Source organism: Oryx dammah, unplaced genomic scaffold, assembly GCF_014754425.2.
Source record: "Oryx dammah isolate SB20612 unplaced genomic scaffold, SCBI_Odam_1.1 HiC_scaffold_18, whole genome shotgun sequence".
Classification (NCBI taxonomy): Eukaryota; Metazoa; Chordata; class Mammalia; order Artiodactyla; family Bovidae; genus Oryx; species Oryx dammah.
Genome location: NW_024070202.1, coordinates 12,387,150 through 12,407,164, shown reverse-complemented (window position 1 = coordinate 12,407,164; position 20,015 = coordinate 12,387,150). Strand labels below are relative to the sequence as shown.

At 35.5% G+C, this 20,015-nt stretch overlaps 1 protein-coding gene across 2 annotated transcripts in view; it reads right to left on the bottom strand.

The window, feature by feature from the left end:
* CASD1 (CAS1 domain containing 1) overlaps positions 1 to 20,015 on the bottom strand; it is a 53,565-nt gene that overhangs the window by 17,819 nt on the left and 15,731 nt on the right. Inside the window, exons 4-10 of one of the 2 annotated variants that reach the window (XM_040260445.1) lie at positions 15,235 to 15,279; positions 13,738 to 13,800; positions 9,027 to 9,071; positions 8,458 to 8,581; positions 7,070 to 7,284; positions 4,855 to 5,277; positions 3,734 to 3,823 (exon numbers count right to left, since the gene is read on the bottom strand). In XM_040260445.1, the coding sequence (XP_040116379.1) occupies positions 3,734 to 3,823; positions 4,855 to 5,277; positions 7,070 to 7,284; positions 8,458 to 8,581; positions 9,027 to 9,071; positions 13,738 to 13,800; positions 15,235 to 15,279 (1,005 nt within the window). The remainder of the gene's footprint in view (positions 1 to 3,733; positions 3,824 to 4,854; positions 5,278 to 7,069; positions 7,285 to 8,457; positions 8,582 to 9,026; positions 9,072 to 13,737; positions 13,801 to 15,234; positions 15,280 to 20,015) is intronic. The other variant, XM_040260446.1, reaches the window with a different exon arrangement.

Sequence of the window (20,015 nt, the reverse complement as noted above, 5' to 3'; positions counted from 1 at the left end):
TAGTTCTTTCTAAATGTCTTATCAGTAGATCGGAAATTTTCAGTGCAAGTATAACGTATTAGAATCATGGGGATGAAGGTGGGAACACAGGATTGAAAGAGACCTAAAACTGTTCTAATCCAAACCTGTATCTTTACTTTATACTTGATGCACTTTAAAATATTTCCTTCAAGTATTTGAGCACCTTTTAATAGTGGAAAACATACAAATTCTTAAGGCAATCCATTCCATTTTCAGATGGTCATTAACTGCTATAAAGTTCCTTGTCATGAACAACTGAAATCAAACTATGTAAAGGCTACCAATTTAAGCTCTCTAGGACAGTGCTGTGCAATGAAGTAAAACGTGAGCCATGTGGCAAATTTTTCATGTGGCTGCCAGACATTTAAACAGTTAAAAGAAATAAGTGAAATTAATTTTAATAAACAAATTTTATTTAACTCAATATACCCAAAATACTATATCATCCCAACATATACTGAGACATGTCATATTTTTTCATACTAGGTTTGTGAACTTTGTACACATTTATCAAAATGAATCATACTTAACCTGATACATATTTCACATTTCAGAACACCTCAATTCTGACTGCACTTCAAGTGCTCAATGGCCACCTGCGGCCACTAAAATGGACAGCTTAGCTCTAGAGCCACATGCGTGCCCTTTATCAATTTTACATCTGATTGGTCTGTAAGCGTTTACAAACAGAGGTCAAACTGAGGCTAATCATTCCCAATTACGTAAACCACTCTCCATGAAACATGCTTTTGAGCCCCTTCAAGAATGGGTCTGGGCCTACAATGTTGAGACTTAAGTTATATTTAAACAGGAAACACAACCATTTAAATGGAATTAAACACTATCACAATTTGCCAAGTCTCTACCAATGCTGCATTATTGCAAATGCTGTACGATACTTTTGACTTTTTAAAGATAAAGCCAACAGAAGAGTTGCAAGAACAGTGCAACACACGCCTGTTTACTATGCTGAACTGCTTAAAAGGCGTGCTGCTGCCACACGACACCACCCACAGAAACTATCAGTACCACCGAAGAAAGAACGGTTTCTTACATGACTGTGTTACCATTATAACACCCAAGAAATTTAACATGAATATAACAGCATCCACATACAATCCATATACAAATTTCTTTGATTGTCCCAGCAATATCCTTTATTGTTAATTTTTTCTAAAAATTTAGGAACCTTAAGAATCAAACATTGCGTTTAGTTTTTATTCCTCTTTAGCCTCCTTTAATCTGAATTGTTTACCTTTTTTGTCTTTCAGGAGTCAAATATTACAACAAAATGTTAATATTAAAAAAAAGTATTTAGTATCCAACTTCATTAGAATTAGTAATGAGGCTGACTTCTGGTTCTGTTCTTTTTCTAGCCTCACAAATTTTCCCTTAAGACCATTTTATTCAGGTCCCTTCAGAGAAGTTACTTATAAACTCTCAAAGAAGAAAAGGCCACAATGGAACACAAAGTCATCTACTGTATATACCTAACTTGCTGTACACTGTATATTTCACAATATTATCTGATATGTTATATTTTAAAGGAATTTTTACACCAACAATTGGAATCTGCCAGTCCACCTGGATTATTTCAATAATTCTGTAATTTTTTACATAGTTTCTATTTTACTATAAAAATATGGCACAACTAAAGCTTGACATGTTTTACTCAAAATATAAAACATTAATAAGGTAATTAAAATAATCATGACAATTAGAAAGTTTTTTATGAGGGTAATTCCACAAATATCCAAGAATCAAGTCCCAAAATATGTTATAACCCATGCTGATAATGCTTTGCCAAATGTAGATACAGGTAATTTTTAACCACAAAATTCTATATAAAAGAACAGGGATATGTGAATCATCACAAATGATCTTTGTATCTTTCCAGAATATAGATATTTTAAAAGTGTAATTTAGAATGAATTGGGATGTCGTTTAAGACATATTAGAATGTTAACTTAGCAAATGATTATAATAGAGTGCCAAACTGCTTTCATCCCTTTATGATCCAAATGCTTTCGGGAATCACTGAATTGAAAAACTGAATCTGCCATCAATACTTTCTGATTTGGGTTGTTTTTTAAAAAAAAAACCCAAAAAACAGTACTATTACTCTTTAATATGTCAGCAATTAATTATGTCTTTAAGTGGCATTTTCTTAAAACCCTTTCCACATCCTCTCAAATCTTTCCCCACCCCCACCCCAAATTAATCTAATCTTTCTTCACGTGTCAGAGCTATTTCTATGACTCGATATTCGTCTTTACTTGCTTTTTAGAGAACTTCCTAAATTCATCCTACAAATTCTGAACCGGGCTTATAGACGAGCCCTTCCTATCTTCAGGTCTTCTTGCTCTGGATCTCTGTTACTGCCTTGGCTCTCCCACAGCTGCTTGAACTTCCTAGGGCCCCTCCAGCTGCAGGGCCACAGTTTTACTGCTGTCACAAATATGCAGATTACAGCTGTACAACTTCAGCTTTAAAAGTTATACTTCTCCCTCTGCCTTTTAGCATTTAAACAAGTCATTCATAAAATTACCAGCAATTTTTGAAAATAAAGAGACTTAATGAAGGATAACATGAGTATTTTCTAATTGTTAAGAGATATCTGATGAACCCTAGTATTATTTATCTTAACTGCTCCTATGGAAATTTCAAAACACTCCTTTCTGGCAAATTTCCCCTGTTATCTCAACATAATATAGATTCTATGTTAAATTACTGTTTATAGACATGTGCTTTATATAAGCAAATAAAGTAAAAACCAGTTCATGTTCAATAGTTCCCAAATTATGAAAGAATCTGTTAAATTTTTAAAACATATTTTATAGAAATCAAACAAAATTTTATTTCTATAAAAACAAATTTTATAGAAATCAATTTGTACCGTCACTTAAAAAGTATGATAAGTGGTTATTAGATACCTAGGTTCACTCTTAAAAGCTTGTTTTAACTGTAGCTCTAATATTACAATTCTCAATACATTTTTTCCTACCCCTACCAAATCTGGTGTCCCCAGTTAATGAGAATCCTAAGGCTAAAAGACTTAAAAAGACACCTACTATTGAGGGAAAAATTATTTTGGCCAGGTACAGAGGGCACCAGGTGAGCCAAGGAAGAGTCCTCCGTATCATGGAAGTGGTAATACTTAGAAGGTATGGAACATAATACATGGTCAAAACAGCAGATCATCAGTATCTGAGGATTCTGACTACTGAGGCAAGAGAGTTCTACGTTTTTAAACTTTAGAAGTATAAAAATGGTTGGTCAAACTTGCTAAGATACAATGAACTGTAGAATATAAAATATAATCATCTAATCTGATTTCTTTTAATAGTAACTTGCCTATTCTAAATCCTTTGCAACTAATATCATCTAGAAAGTCTCCTAATAAATTAGTTTTCTAACAGGATGACATGAAACAATACCCTTGGATGATTGTTCCTACTACATCAAAATTAATGTCAAGTAAATACAAACAAATTATTGCCTTATCTTTTAAAAAATAATTATTTTGCTTTTAAGTGTAATCCTTCTTAGATCAGGTGGTAGGAGAGAAATGGGAAGACAGAAAGATTGGGAGGGAAATAAGGTGGGTCTCTAAATGGTAGAGAAAATAAAACACAAAGAGTTGGTATCCTAAAGGAAACATTAAAGTGACATTATTTCCTATATTTTCTGAACTTAAATTTGAAATACTTACTGTACTTGCTCCAGAGATATGATAAATCAAAATCACAAGTTGCATCCAGCCTTTCCATTCATCTGTTTGTTCTCTATTTAATACTTTAGTCTGTGTAAAATAATCAATATTTGTTTTAAAACTCATCAAGAAGCTATATTTAGACAGAATATATTAAGTATGTTAAAATTTTTCTTATAGGATATAAATTAATCCTTCTTTCAAAAGAACCTTGGGGGAAAAATAGTTTAAGACTGTCATTTAATTTCTTGATAAAAGAGATAATAAACTATTTAAGTATAATATGAATTTTAAAATGAATATAAAAGAGATTTTAAATATTTAAGTTGATACATATGGTTTTATATTATTTTTTAAACTGTGACAGATGTGTTTATAAATCTAAAAAATGGCATTTTATAATTTTAAGAAAATCTTAGAATTTCAGTTAGAAAAAAATCTCATAGTTCTCTTACACTGTATTGTGAAGAAAAAAGCTCCATTATCATACTTTATTTTCTCTAGAATATTCCCACTGGGGATGAAGAACTGATTAATCATCCTCATATGAAAGTTATTTCTTACAAAAAAATTTATTAATTCAAATAAATCATGAGTTATAAAGGAGTTACATTTATATTCTGAGCAATTACAGCAAAGCTAAAATAGGCATTCAGAACACTTTTTAACAGTGCCCACATTATTATGTAAGTTCTAATTTGTGTGTGCATGCCTGAGTGTATAAATATATAAATAGAAAAAGTGTTTATTAGTGTAATTATATACTTTTAACTTATAAAAGATAATAGTATCTCATGTTTGTGGACCATCAGAAAGTGAGGAGCATCTCTACTTTCTCCATCCTCAGGCAGGCAAAATAACACCAAGTCATGATATCTTTTTCACAGTCATTATTTTCCAATTTTTCAACAATTTTATGAAACTGAACTTTCTCCAAACTGTTTCAAAAAAGCAACAGTTAAGAGTCCACTAAGTGATGTACAACTGCAATATTCCTTCATCTTCTTCTATATATGTACATGTTTGTGTATGATGGCATGATAAATAGTATCAATTCTTTAATCCAGACTCTATAATGAGATGAGAAGGATAACATGAACTAAAAAGAAAATGATTCTTACCTCCTTGGTATTTTCATTGTAAAACACTCCCAAAACCAAGATGTAGATAATTGGAATAAAGAAAGTTGAATGTGTATAAAATTTGTTTTCCTTCATAAATAGATTTGCCCGGTCACACATATAGAAATAAGCCATGATCAGGCCAAGTTTGCAGAAAGACTGTAAAAATATTTCTAATGGAGACACAGAGGGATTGATAATATTTTTCTTTTCTTCTCCACTTTCCAAGTCAGTACAAGGCTTATTCTTCCGATGAGCATTACGATGAATTATATAAAAAATTAAATATCCAATAATAGATAAAGTGAAAAAGCAAGCAGCTAGCTTCTGTATGAGAGTAAGAGGAGGCCGAGGTTGACAACAGGAACCATCTACAGGCTTCAAAATCTTATTGCAATACACGTTCATAAGAATCATTGCACTCTGTGAACAAATCAAGTGATTTTGTTATTATCTTGTCAGTAATGCATTTCCCATTAGGTTTTCTCCTGTGAATACAACTGACTTTTTAGCACTGAAACCAAAATGCTTTTGTACTTTTTACTACCATTTCCCAAACAATCATGTAAATAATGATAGTCCTTCAATCTGTAAATAACTCGTTCAGGGTTTTTCAAACTTCTTGGGTTATGATCCATAGTGAAAAGTTCATTTTATAATGTGACTCAGAATATACATACATACATACATATATATATATATACGTGAAACAATACCCATCCTTACTACTTGGAATGCATCTGAGTTTTTTCCATTCTATTCTTTAAAAAAAGATAAAAATACGGATTTTATGACTGTTAATGGGCCGTGACTTTTGGTTACAAAAACACTGACAGATATCAAGGACCAAAGAATTGTAATTAACAGATGTTCAATACAGAAGATACCAAGATACTTAAGATACACTTTCAGTCTTTAGATATGAAAAAAGAATGTAGAGTAACTACCACCAAAAATGATTAACTCTTAGCTAACAATATTTATAACATGCCTTTCATTTGGTTTACAAGTTTATGGACCACTTGGGATTCAATAGTTTTAGTGTTTCTAACTTGAAATGGAATCTTCAACACAGTTTAATCATAATAAAATATTCTAAGCAAGCTATCAGGAGCCTTTCTAGCTGACGGTTCAGTCAAATTTAGTTTTATAAAAACTACATGGTTCTAAAAACCTTTAGCACTCTAAATCATTCGAAGTATTCAGCCATTTAGAAAATCTCATTCTCTCAGCTTTAAGACTTTAGAAGATTCTGAGCCTGGAACTCTTGCAAACACTAGTCTACAAAGTCCATCCCAAGGTTCATAACCAGTTCTAGGGAGTCCACAAAGCCCTTGAAAAAATATGGAGAAGTGTCGTGTGAGTGTGTACGCAAATATGCACTTTTCTACAGGAGAGGAATGGAACAATTACTTTTTATCAGATACAAGGGTTATGTGATATTCAAAAAGATTCAGGACCACTATTTTACCTGTTGTACTATGTGTGAAAATTTATAATTATCCAGCTCTCTCTTGTATTTAAACTAAAATCCCTTTCCACCCATCAATCTGGAGTTGTTCAGTATCTACTCTGTATCATGACTAATGCTTAGGGTATCAGAATTAGAAGGAAATAATAAATAAAATGTTCTCCATATTAAAATATGCTCTTCGTGGAAGCTTAATTTTATTTTAAGGTTTAAGGCAAAGAGAACATGGAGCAGTAGTTTTCAAACATGAATGTAACAAGGACTTAAAAGCTTTTTAAGAGTATCTAGCACTGACTAAATGAAGTTGCATTTCCTTCCTTCCATAACCTTCTTCCTTAGAGTATATGAAAACTCTTACATATTCAGTGAGGTGATGGAAAGTCAAATTATTTCTAGATCTATGTCTAGACAGAAAAACTGAAAATAACTGACTGCAATTCAGTTCAGTTCAGTTGCTCAGTCGTGTCCGACTCTTTGCGACCCCATGAATTGCAGCACGCCAGGCCTCCCTGTCCATCACCAACTCCCGGAGTTCACCCAAACCCACATCCATCGAGTCGGTGATGCCATCCAGCCATCTCATCCTCTGTCGTCCCCTTTTCCTCCTGCCCTCAATCCCTCCCAGCATCAGAGTCTTTTCCAATGAGTCAACTCTTCGCATGAGATGGCCAAAATCCTGGAATAGTGATATATAGCTATTGGTTAGATATTACAGTCCCTACTGACAGATACAAGAATTCTTACAGTTTCTCTGCTTGATTCAGGAAGATGTAAGCCATCCAAAGATTCCATGATGGTTTCTTGAGCAATCAATTTGGAAACACTGAACACCTTAACATTTGATTTAGAATTTCTGGTGCTGCTATTCAAAATACTGACTGCAGCTTCATTGTAGGCATCTATCTTCTCATTAGTGATCATTTTCCTATTTTCACTTAATAGATCTTCATAAACAGGATCTGCACATGAAACATATTTTTTAAAATACACTCAGAAGTCCCTACTGGTAGAAATTATAATCATGCAAGTTAGTTAACTGCATTTCATATTTTGTTGTTAAAGTTGAGAATTCCAAGCACCTAATAATTCATTTTTTTAAAATAGTTGACCAAGATTTTATAATAGATTTCCTAGCTTATAGTCAAATTTTGTATCAATCTATACCTCTCTTCAAATTAAAAGACTTTTATACCTCTTCTCTCTTAAGTATACAAGTCTTAGGAAACATTTTTATGTTCTAGCATGTCTTAAGAGTTTGAAAATTTTGGATGCTGGATTATATCAGGTAACGGGAATTCAAAACTGTATTATGGAAGATCACCTAATTAAGAATAGCAGTCAATCTTCTTTTTTTCCTCCTCTTGCTGCTTATTTTTGCAAACTTTATTCCCACAATTAGGAGGTAATATTACTAATGATCAAAGCTTTTTACCTCTTAGCATAATCATTTAACTTTTTCTCACTTTAGTAAGAGAAAGGTTAATGAGTCTGTAAATGAAATAGTGATTTTGGAAGAGATCATTACCATCCTTGTTATTTCTCTCAGTTTGACATTAAACTTGGAAATAATTATAAGAGTTTCTAACAAACAACTTAAATTGCTAAAATACCCAAGGCATTTCATATTGTGCAGGGCATTAAATAATGGACATTCAATAAAACTGAAGTGAGTTGATCTAATGTCAACTTTTTCTTAAAGAATTTCATTGCCAAGTACAAACTAGATGGTTTGCATTTAAATATATTCTGTCAATTCCAAAGAATGTTTACTGCCAATGAGTCTAATATTATGAACCAGATAATTTTTTCTATATTTCCCAATCACAATAAAAACGTGATAAGAAATAAAATCAAAGACAAGCATCTAATTTGCCTTTAGGACTTATTCTCTTTGTTATGTTCTATTCTAACTGCTGAGACTCCTTGGAGAATTTATTTATTATTAATTTTTTACTTATTATATTTATTAGTCTGTCTGTTCCTTAAGTTCAAAACAGGAAACCAAATAGCTCAAGTTTACTCTAATTTTGCAAACATTTATTCTCATAAAGTAGTAATTTTGCTTCTTGAAATAGATAATAGAAACCCAAGCCTCAAAACAGACACAAATGACATTTTTTCATTACTTTTACCTTGTAAGACCCAATAAACATCACTAGTCTTTGCCAGTTTTTCTAAAAGTGGTGCTATGGAGGTAATATTCATTTTATATTGGGAAAGCGCTTCATTGCTGCCATTGTGAATCTTGATAGACCACTAAGAGAAAGTAAAAATTAAGCATTAATTCAGTATTTATCACAGGAAAATGAAAGTATATAATTTCCTCTATTGTAAAAAAGGTTCTCATTTTAAGAGAATTCCCATTTTTATTCAATATTAGAATAAAATATGGTCAATTATTTTATGAAATACATGAAGGCAGTTACAAAGAGCTGATAAAAAATTAGCCTTTCAATGTAAAACATTCAAGAAAAAAGAATGTAATTTTAGATATAAAAATAATATTGACATTTACCATCAAATTTCCTAAGTTCATTCAGATCTTTTTTATTAAAATTATCAGTCTAATTAATTACAAGAGAAATAAGAATTAAAATATAAGTATAATCAAGAATTCTATTCAGCATAAGTTAATTCTTTCTTAGCATGTTCTTAAGTATATGAAACAAAAATCATTTATGTAAGAATACAGATAACTTACTGTGGCAGCTCCTGCTACAATCACATGGGGCTTTGCAACAGAATCCTGAAGAAAGAAAAATCTTTATCATAGTGTTATAGTTAGTTCAGGAGATTAATACAAGTAATATTACTTAACTTTTTTCCCTTACGTTCTTCTTCCATTTAAATGCATTTTAATTTTCTAGGGTTCCTATTCAGATCCTTGTCACAACAAGATGGACACCCTATGCTTAAAGCCTTACATGGCTGCATGGCTACACAGGATGGCATGAAGCTTGCATGGCTAATTCTTTGGTGTTCTTTAAGATAGACCTCAACATTCAGAACACTTAAGATCATGGCATCTGGTCCCATCACGTCATGGCAAATAGATTGGAAACAATAGAAACAGCAAGAGATTTCATTGTGGGGGGCTCCAAAATCAGTGCAGATGGTGACTGCAGCCATGAAATTAAAAGACACATACTCCTTGGAAGAAAAGTTATGACCAACCTAGATAGCATATTAAAAAGCAGAGACATTACTTTGCCAATAAAGGTCTGTCTAGTCAACACTTTGGTTTTTCCAGTAGTCATGTATGGATGTTAGAGTTGGACTATAAAGAAAACTGAGCACTGAAGAATTGATGCTTTTGAACTGTGGTATGGAGAAGACTCTTGAGAGTCCCTTGGACTGCAAGGAGATCCAACCAGTCCATCCTAAAGGAAATCAGTCCTGACTATTCATTGGAAGGACTTATGCTGAAGCTGCAACTCCAATACTTTGGCCACCTGATGAGAAGAACTGACTCAGTAGAAAATACCCTGATGCTGGGAAAGGTTGAAGGCGGGAAGAGAAGGGGACAACAGAGGATGAGATGGTTGGATGGATCACCAACTCAATGGACATGAGTCTGAGTAGGCTGTGGGAGTTGGTGATGGATAGGGAGGCCTGGTGTGCTGCAGTCCGTAGGATTGGAAAGAGTCGGACATGACTGAGTGACTGAACTGAACTGAACTGAAGATAAAACCCAAACCAAAAAAAACATTACTAAAATCTAATATAGCCTAATATTATTCTGAATTCTGAGTAAATCGTGTAAAGCTCTAGCATATTACGTCAGCCAATTAAAAAGTATCTTTGGAAGCCTACAGGGTACACAGTTACCATGTTAAATAAAAGTGGGGCTCTAAGGAGACAAGATCTTTTGGGCCTGGTATGTATTTAACAAAGTTGACTGACTATGATAGACCATAATGTGGGGAAAAAACAAGGAGAAATTTGGTACAAATCCTCACCTACTGCAAATTATATTATTTATAATACTACCAATTATATAGAGGCTTCCCAGTTGGTTCAGTGGTAAAGAATCCACCTGCCAAAGGAGATCCCTGGGTAGGGAAGATCTTCTGAAGGAGGAAATGACAACACAGTCCAGCATTCTTGCTAGGGAAATCCCATGGACAGAGAAGCCTGGCGGGCTATAGTCCATATGGTCGCAGGGACACAACTGAGCACACACACACCAATTGCATACTACTTGGTAATTTACTAAGTATTCTCTTAAATTAGCTCATTTTAATATAGATTCTTGCCACTTGTGAGACAGGCAGGGAGATTACATATGTATACATATACAAAAGTATATATTGTTTTTTAAAAAAGGCTATGGACTCAGGTTTATAGGTATTGCTGAGGCCTGGCAGAGACAGAACCAGAACTTAAGTCTCTGACTACTGAGTTCAACGCACTTTTCACAACACAGAAGACCTGATATTACGATCATGTGCACAAGAAATAATTAAACGAAAGAAATCAGAAAACATCCAAGCCATATACAAAAAGAGAAGTGACAGTTACTGTCTCATTATGAAGGTAAAACATGCTAAGTGTAGAGAACTATGAAAGCAGAGAAATGTGATAACAAAATCAGTCTATTTCCAGGCTAGCATGCCCCATTTTATATTGCTATTTTACTGAAACTTTTTCCTCATCTGTAGGTGGCTCCCTTCCTCATTCTTCACAGCAGCTATCCCAAATCATACTAAATATTTTTCTTACACAGGTCCCGCCTGCCCTCCTCCTCACTTTTGGCATTAAGCCTAATCCTCAAACTTAGAGAAAAATAGAACTCATCTGGTCTGTGTGCTCTTGCCTTCCTTGCTCAATTCTCACAACTTTATCCATATACTCACACAGTCTATCATCTTCTGAAAGATGAAGAGTTAAACCACACATGTCCCTATTCTCCTTAATGGCTAAACAGTTACTCTTGAGTCTGTGTCTCCTCTCTTTTTACATCTGGAGCTATGTCTGTAAGTTATCTTCTCAAACTCTGGAATCATCCTTTTCATCCTCTTCTCTTCATCCTTCTCTCAATCCACAAAATGTCAAGTCATCTTTATCCTCAAAAAATGTTCCTTCAATTCTGTCTCACTCTCAAATGCTTCCCATTCACTCTTGACCAACAGATTACTTGGAAGGGCGCTCAGCTTTCACTGTGCTAATTTCTTTCTCATTTATGCCTCAACTTATCATGTTTTGATTTTGAGTTAGTAATCCATTAAAACCTCCCTCAGAGCCCATTAATGAATTCTGAATTGCCAAGTCCTGTAGTTTCAGTCTATCCTATATACTTCCTAAAGTGACACTACTATTCACTTTTAAAACTCCTTCCTTCCCTGTGTGTTATATTACAGTTATTCTTCTGCTTTTGTTGCTTTACCTCTTTTATCATCATCTCTCAGAATCTTTTCTGTTTCATTCCCACATTCTCTTCTTTAATCTACACTTGCTGTCTATTGAATTATTTCCATTCAAGTCGCTTCAAATATCACCTCACTTCATACCAACACTCCCCAAACTGGTCTAAGTAACTCAGACCTAATGCTTACCACTCATCTACAGAAAAAAATCTAAATTGCTGGTTTCCTTAATTACCCATATCTGCCAAATCATCTAGAAGCTCTTTGAGGACAGGAACTCTGTTATGTTAATCAAAGTATCAGCAGTGTTTAGCCTGAGGCCTAAAATATGACATGATTTATAAATATCTGTTGGATAACAGTGGAGTTATTTAAATTCAACTTTGCTTTTATGCCTATAGGTATCTGTAAGGTTATTTCAGTTCATATCTTTCTAATCCAATGTTGTTCTTATCTCCTTTGTAAAGCTTTCTTAGATCTTCACCTATTAAACAACTCTCATCCTAAGTGCCTCTGTCCATGGTGCTTTCATAGTTCTCTGTGGCCAAGTCTATTTTCTAGCCACATTCCTAATACCGAGAACAAAGCTAGTTATAGTACAGACATAATAAAAATACGTATTCTCAGGATTCAGCAGCTTACTATGGAAACAGTAAAAAATACATGAATATAAGCATACAAACATACTCCTTGAATAATTAAAACCAGTCAACTAATCAATCTCAGGTAATTACATGACCATTTATCCAATAAGCTGAATATTTCCTCTCCCCCAAGAATCAAAAGGAGTTTTACAATAGAACCTAAAGCTCCAAAATCAAGTTTTAGCAAATTATAAGAACAGAAGATCTGAATATGCAATATACCTTCAGCTTAGTTATAACAAAGGTTTTTGTGATCTTGCCTGAATTCTAAATTATATTACACTGATGTTGTTTAACTGTGAATTTCTACAACTTTAATGGATATACTTTCAGGTTCAGCATAAATATAAATCACATGTTTAAATCATCTGAAATACACACATAACATTATTCTTATTTCTGGACATTTAAAAACATATTAATAAAAACCAAAAAAAATTATGTGAGATCCAAATTTTCCAGAAAGTTGAATTCTAAAAGTTGTCTGTATGTTTGTTTTTTGAAAACTTAAACATTTTCTCAAAGAAGCAAAGTTAAAAATGTTGACTAGGTTCTCACTGGATCCTACAAAATTCTATTAATGTGTTACAGTTGCCATATTAAAATACTTATTGTGAAAAAAAGCAAAGAAAAATACCATTGCAACACAAGTAATTAAGCAAAACAAGGCCAACAAAGTTGAATATTGTTTTATCTATCCCCAATGCAAATACCTCTGGGAAAGGATACAGGTTTAAAGGACTGACAAGGAGATGTATGGAGACATTGTGGGAATTCTAAAGTGGACTTGTGAGAAGTTAGGGGTTTTCTGAGGTTAACAGCACTCTTGTCTTCTATCTAATTTATCTCCAAACATTATGAGCCAAAACACACCAGGCTTGACTTTTAGGTCACAAATATAATAATAAAAGGGAATAAGGATATTAAAAAAAATTTTTTTTTCAGACGTATCAGGACATAAAAGTTTGAAGAACAAAGTGGAAAAATGCTCAAGAAAATGTGTACTGTGATAGAAAGATTATCTGAGTTTGAATCAACTGAGCTATGGCAACCTACTCCAGTATTTCTTCCCTAGAAAATTCCAAGGATAGTGGAATTCCTACAGTCCACAGGGTTGCAAAGAGTTGACCATGACTGAGCATGCAAACACGTACAACAGTAACAGAAAGCTTTAAATCAGTAAACTGTGGTATAAGCCTAATCACCACCGGGTTAGAATGGTAATGTCCAGAGACACTGGAACAAAACTTCGTTTTCTCTGTAAAGTGACAATTAATCTAGCATGGTCAAAATCAAGAAGGTTGGTATAAAGTAGAGGAGAGTAGGACAGGTGAGTGTAGGAGAATGAGCTTTCAAAATTTGACTGCTCAAAACCAGCAAGGCCATATTTTCAAATACAGACCTCAGTCCACACTTTGATACACTGTTTCATAGAACCATTAACCTCTGGATGCCACAGAAAATCCTAAGAGAGAAATGTAAGAAAAGAAGTCAAAGAAAATACTATGTCCACCATTCAAAACAAACTTTAACACATCTCTTACAGAGTAGTTAAAAGTAAAACACTACCTTATCTACAATATCTTCATCTCTCATCCCAATTTGGCAAGTCTCACAATAGTTCTCTGTATGTCCACTTTTGCTATTCTTTAGAATATTTCCACACATTTTCAACAGAGTAATGTTTTAAAATTTAAAATCTGATCTTGCCACATCCCCGCTTAAGTATTTAAGAATTTTCAAACAATTGCCCTGAGGATAAGTTTCAAAGTCCTTAAAATTCCAAGAAGTTGCAGTCTGGCCTCTGCCTAGATAGTCTGCCTTTTTCCTGCCACTCTCCCGCTTGTTCTAAGCATACTTTTTGTTTTCCTTCAGCTCTTGGAATGCTCTGCTGCTGCTGCTAAATCACTTCAGTCGTGTCCGACTCTGTGCGATCCCCTAGACAGCAGCCCACCAGGCTCCCCCGTCCCTGGGATTCTCCAGGCAAGAACACTGGAGTGGGCTGCCATTTCCTTCTCCAATGCATGAAAGTGAAAAGTGAAAGTGAAGTCGCTCAGTTGTGTCCGACTCCTAGCGACCCCATGGACTGCAGCCCACCAGGCTCCTCCGTCCATGGGATTTTCCAGGCGAGAGTACTGGAGCGGGTTCTCCAGGGCTTTGTTCCTGTTCCTTCCACCTATAATGCTCATAAGCTCTCCCCTCAGTCTACCTACCTCCTACTTACCCTTGAGGCCTCCGGTAAAGCATCACTTCCCCGTTCTACACATTTATGATGTCCTACTTTTTCCTTTTTGCCATCCTTAGCTTCCCTGGTGGCTCGGACAGTAAAGAATCTGTCTGCAATGCAGGAGACCTGGGTTCAATCCCTGGGTTGGGAAGATCCCATGGAGAAGGGAATGGAAACCCAGGATTTTTTCCTAGAGAATTCCATGGACAGAGGAGCCTGGTGAGCTACACAGTCCATTGGGTCGCAAAGAGTCAGACACAACTGAGTGACTAACACTTTAACACTTAATCCCATGTTTAAATGCTCACAGAAAACTATAATGAAAAAAAAAAAAAAGAAAACTATAATGACTTGCAAGCTCCATTAGACAGATCTGGGACACTGGTGTCTTGATCCCCATCTGTATTCTCAGGACCTAGAAGGCACTGGGAATTCAGAAAATTCATATAATGTTCTCTTATGAAGAGTAATCCTGCATACACACTGGTTTCAAATTAACATACTTTTCCTGGATAGAAATCTAAGAGATCAAATTTTCTATTACACAAAACAGTGCGTGCATTACATGATCTTAGTCTACCTGTTGTCTCTCAATACACTACATGTACATGTGAATTAACCAGCAAATCGTTTCAACATCATAACACTGAGCTTACTATTTTATGAACTTACCACTTTAACTGACGCAATCTTGTCTTCAAAAGGAATGTTTCCATGCTACCATAATGAGAGAGAGATGACAGAAAAATATTGATGTATAGATTAATTTTATGTGAATGATTCCTCCTCCAGCTGCCTTTGTCGATTCATTTATACACTGTATCCCAATTATCTACCTTCAGCCCCAAGGGGAAAAGATCTGTATAGACTACCCCAAAATAAGTGACACTATTTTTAAAAAAACTCTTTATTTGTGATCTTCAACATCTTAGAGGTAAAGATAAAACTCCCACTATGAATAAGCAGGTAGGCGAACATGCCTACATAAATTATCTTTTTGTCAAGCTTCCCACGATTCCAATTTAGTCCTAGTATTATCATCTATGGCAGAGACCAGTTGCTGCTCTGTATTTCCCAAATCCCTTCCAGTTAGACAGGACCACATGACTAGTTCTGGCCAATGTACTATGACTAGATGTAATGTGGGTCACTTCCAGGCTGAAGTTCCCAGGGCAACTCTGCTCATCTGGTTTAACCTGATACAAGGACTGAGGAGGCTGAATGTCCCTAATGGAACAACTAGAAAACAATAAAAATTCCATCAGCAAAGACCCCTGAATGACTGCAGGGAACAAAGCCCTTTGTCCCAGGTGGTTAAGACAAGAAGTGCTAAGTATTAAGACTGTGATATGGATTTATTGCTGTAGGAACAGCTAGTCCATCCTCACCACTACACTAATGAAGGCCCTGCCTAAACATGAATGGACACATAGGACTCTAGGTTATTAAAGATTTCACTCTGAAGATGGTACATAGTCTAGTTGTATAAAAAAATTAAAATCCAAAGACTATAACTTCTTGTAACTGTTTCATAAAAAATAAAAAAAAAATCATTTCATAATTATTCAGGATGGAACAGGGGTGGTTAATAAGAAGCTAACTCTCTTCCTAAAATCAAGGTTGAAACATTTTCATTAACTAGACAGATAGTATTTATATTAAGAAATAGTTTGTTTCTATCAACAGGCTAAATTTTAAAATTCTTGTTAGTCCTGTTTAAGCATCTTTTCCCAAAAGGGCTTTAAAAAACAAAATCGAGTTGACTTACAGTGTCGTTAGTTTCAGGTGTATAGCAAGGTGAATCAGCTATACATATACATTTATCCACTCTTTTTTTAGTTAATATGTTGTATATACAGTAGTATGTATATGCTAATCCCAATATTCCAATTTATCCCTTCTCCCTCTTATTCCCTGGTAACCATAAGTTTGTTTTCTACATCTGTGACTCTACTTCTGTTTTTTAAATAAGTTCACTTGTATTCTTTTTTTCCCAAAAGGACTCTTGAGATAATTAATTCAATAGTACTTGTGGTGGTTAAGTTGCTAAGTCATGGACAGCAGCCTACCAGGCTCCTCTGTCCATGGGATTTTTCCAGGCAAGAATACTGGAGTGGGTTGCCATTTCCTTTTCCAGTACTTCAAGGTATGTTATATGAAAAGAGTTTCCTTGGTCAAATAAGTCTGGGACATCGGGTCAGAGAAAATCACACAGGTGTTCTCCTCTTCCTATCCCTTTAAAAAATTCTCCCTCCGAGATACAGTGTGTCATGAAATATTTCTCCTTTTTGCATGGCACAGTTAATTCAGTCAATTCAATCTCTTCATTTTAATATAACATCTGCTATATGCAAAATAATATATCACATATATGTAAGTAACAAGTCATAGTAAAAATAAATAAGCACTCATGAATCCATGGCACAAATTCATGTGTTGACACGAAATGAGCTATGTTGGCTTCTAAATTCCTTCCTTCTAAATTCCTTCTCTAAATTCCTTTCTTCACCCAAAAAGAACAATCATCTTAAATTTTTTTCTTTCTATTTTATTATACAGCTTTGTCACACATGTATGCATCTTTAAATGATACACTGTTCAATGTTGTTGGCTTTCACTCCATTTTAATTTTGAAGAATTTCAGACTTACAGCAAAATTGACATCCTTTACCAATTGTTAGTATTTTCTACACTAATTTCATGTGTCTCTATGCACCACATATACATAGTTTTTCTTCTTTGCTGAACCATGTAAAAGTAAACTGCAGACACAGTAACATTTCCCTCTTAAATATTTAAACACATATCTTTGAAGAATATGGACATTCTCTTGCATAACTGTAATACTATAGTCCCAAAGAAGTTGATATTGATAAAATATTATCAAATCTAATAATATAGTTCATGTTCAACTTTCCCTAATAAAGTCTTTGCTACAGTTCTTATATTTTAACCTAGAATTCAATAAAAGCCAGGTATTATGTACATGACTGAGGACAAGATGGTGGAGAAAACAGACCTTGGGCCTACCTCCTCTCACAAGAACACCAAAATCACAACTAATTGCTAAACAACCATGGATAAAAAGATTGGAACCTTTCAAAAAGATATTCTATATCCAAAGACAAAAAGGCGGCCAACAAAATGGCAGGAGAGTCACACTTGTGATATAATCAAATTCCATATCCTGACTCACAAACTGGAGAATAATTTTATCACAGAAGTTCTCGCACAGGAGAGAGTGTTCTGAGCCCCATCCCAGGCTCCCCAGCGCAGGGGTCTGGTATTGAGAGGAGGAGCCTCCAAAGCATTTGGCTTTCCCAGAAAAGGGGCTGATTATAGGAGATCCACAGGACTGGGGGACAGACTCCACACATGGAGGGTGCACACAAGGTCCTATGAGAACAGGGACCCAGAGCAAAAGCAGGGACTTCAAAGGGGACTGGGCTGGACCTACCTGCTGGTCTTGGAGGGTGTCTTGTGGAGGCATGGGGCAGCTGTGGCTCTCTCTAGTGTCCTAAAAGCTGGCAGTGGTAATATTGGGGAGTGTTTCTCTACTTGAACTCTCCTTAGAAGCAGACATCTTACGTGGGTAATTAGCAGCAAGACCACGCCCTGCCCAACAGCCTGTAGGCTCCAAAGTTGGAGCACCTAACAATCCACAGGGCAGGAGCACAGCCCTACTCATTAGCAGTCCCCGTTCAGAGCAGTCCCCGTTCAGTTCTGTCCCTCAGTCGTGTCCGACTCTTTGCAACCCCATGGACTGCAACATGCCAGGTTTCCCTGTCCATCACCAACTCCCAGAGCTTACTCAAACTCATGTCCATCCAGTATCTTTCTCAGTATCAGGGTCTTTTCCAATGAGTCAGTTCTACACATCAGGTGGCCAAAATCTTGGCCACTCATTAGCAGACAGGCTGCCTAAAGACTTTCTGAGACCATAGTCACCTATACACATGGCCCTTGACACAGCCCTGCCCACCAGAGAACCAAGAACCAGCTCCATTCACCAGTGGGCAAGCAAGAGCCTCTCCTATCAGGAAGCCTTCACAAGCCTCTAGAACAGGCTCACCCACCAGGGGGCAGACACTGGCCTCTCACCAGAAAGCCTGTACAAGACTCTAGACCAGATTCACCCACCAGGGGGCAGACACCAGAAGCAAGAAAACTACCATACAGCACCCTATGGAACCAAGTCTTCAAACTCAGGCCAGAACCGACCTTGGCACCAACTGGTCACTGGACCTTGGATAATAAAAGGGAAATGCACTGCTTGGACACAGAGGGCATCCCCTATTGGAGGAAAGCTCTCCAAAACTTCCACATACATAAAAATACAAAGGGAAATTTAGACAAAATGTGGTGGCAGAGGAATATGTTCCAGAGGAAGGAAAAAGAAAGACACCCAAAATGACAACTAATGGCATGAAGACAGGCAATCTATCTGAGGAAAGAGTTAAGAGTAATGGATGCACAGAGCAGGAAGGTACAAGAAGTTTATAGAAGAGTCAGAAAATACCAAGAACAACCAAAGAGATGAAGAATACAACAACTGAACTGAAAATACATGAGAAAGACTCAACAGCAAAATAGAGGAGGCAGATGAACGGATAAGTAAGCTTGAAGACAGTGCTGCAAACTACTGCTATGGAAGAGAATAAAGAAAACAGAACGAAAAGAAAAAGGACAATTTAAGAGACTTCTGGGGCTCTGCCAAATACACCAACAATAACATAATAGGGGTCCCAGAAGGAGGAGAAAGAGGGCCTTAAAAATATTTGAAGAGACAATAGCTGAAAACGTCCCTAACATGGAAAAAGAAACAGTCAACAAAGTCCAGGGAGCACAAAGTCCCACATAGGATTAACCCAAGGAGGTACAGGCTCAGAAACACAGTAATAAAACCAATAAAAATTAAAGACCAAAGCAAAAACATTACAAGCAATGAAGGAAAAGCAACAAATAACCAACAAGGGAATCCCTATAAGACTATCAGCTGATTTTTCAGGAGAAATTGTACTGGCCAGAATTGAGTGGCATGATATATTTAAAGTGATGAAAGGGATGAAACTACAATGAAAAAATACCCTACCCAGCAAAGGCCTTGTTCAGATTGGTTTGACAAATCAAAACTTTACAGATAAGCAAAAACTAAAAGAATTCAGCACCACCAAATCAAATGCTAAACAAACTGCTCTACATGAAAAAGAGAAGGCAACAATTAGAAACATTAAAATTACAAAATGGGAAAGCTCACTGGATAAATCAAACATATAGTAAAGGAAACTACCCTCATAGAAATATAATATATAAACCAGTAACTATGAGAGGTGGAAAGTACAAGTTCAGGATATTTGAAATGCATTTGAAACTAAGAGATCAGCAACTTAAACAATCGTATATATATGTGTGTGTGTGTGTGTGTGTGTGTGTGTGTGTGTGTGTGTGTGTGT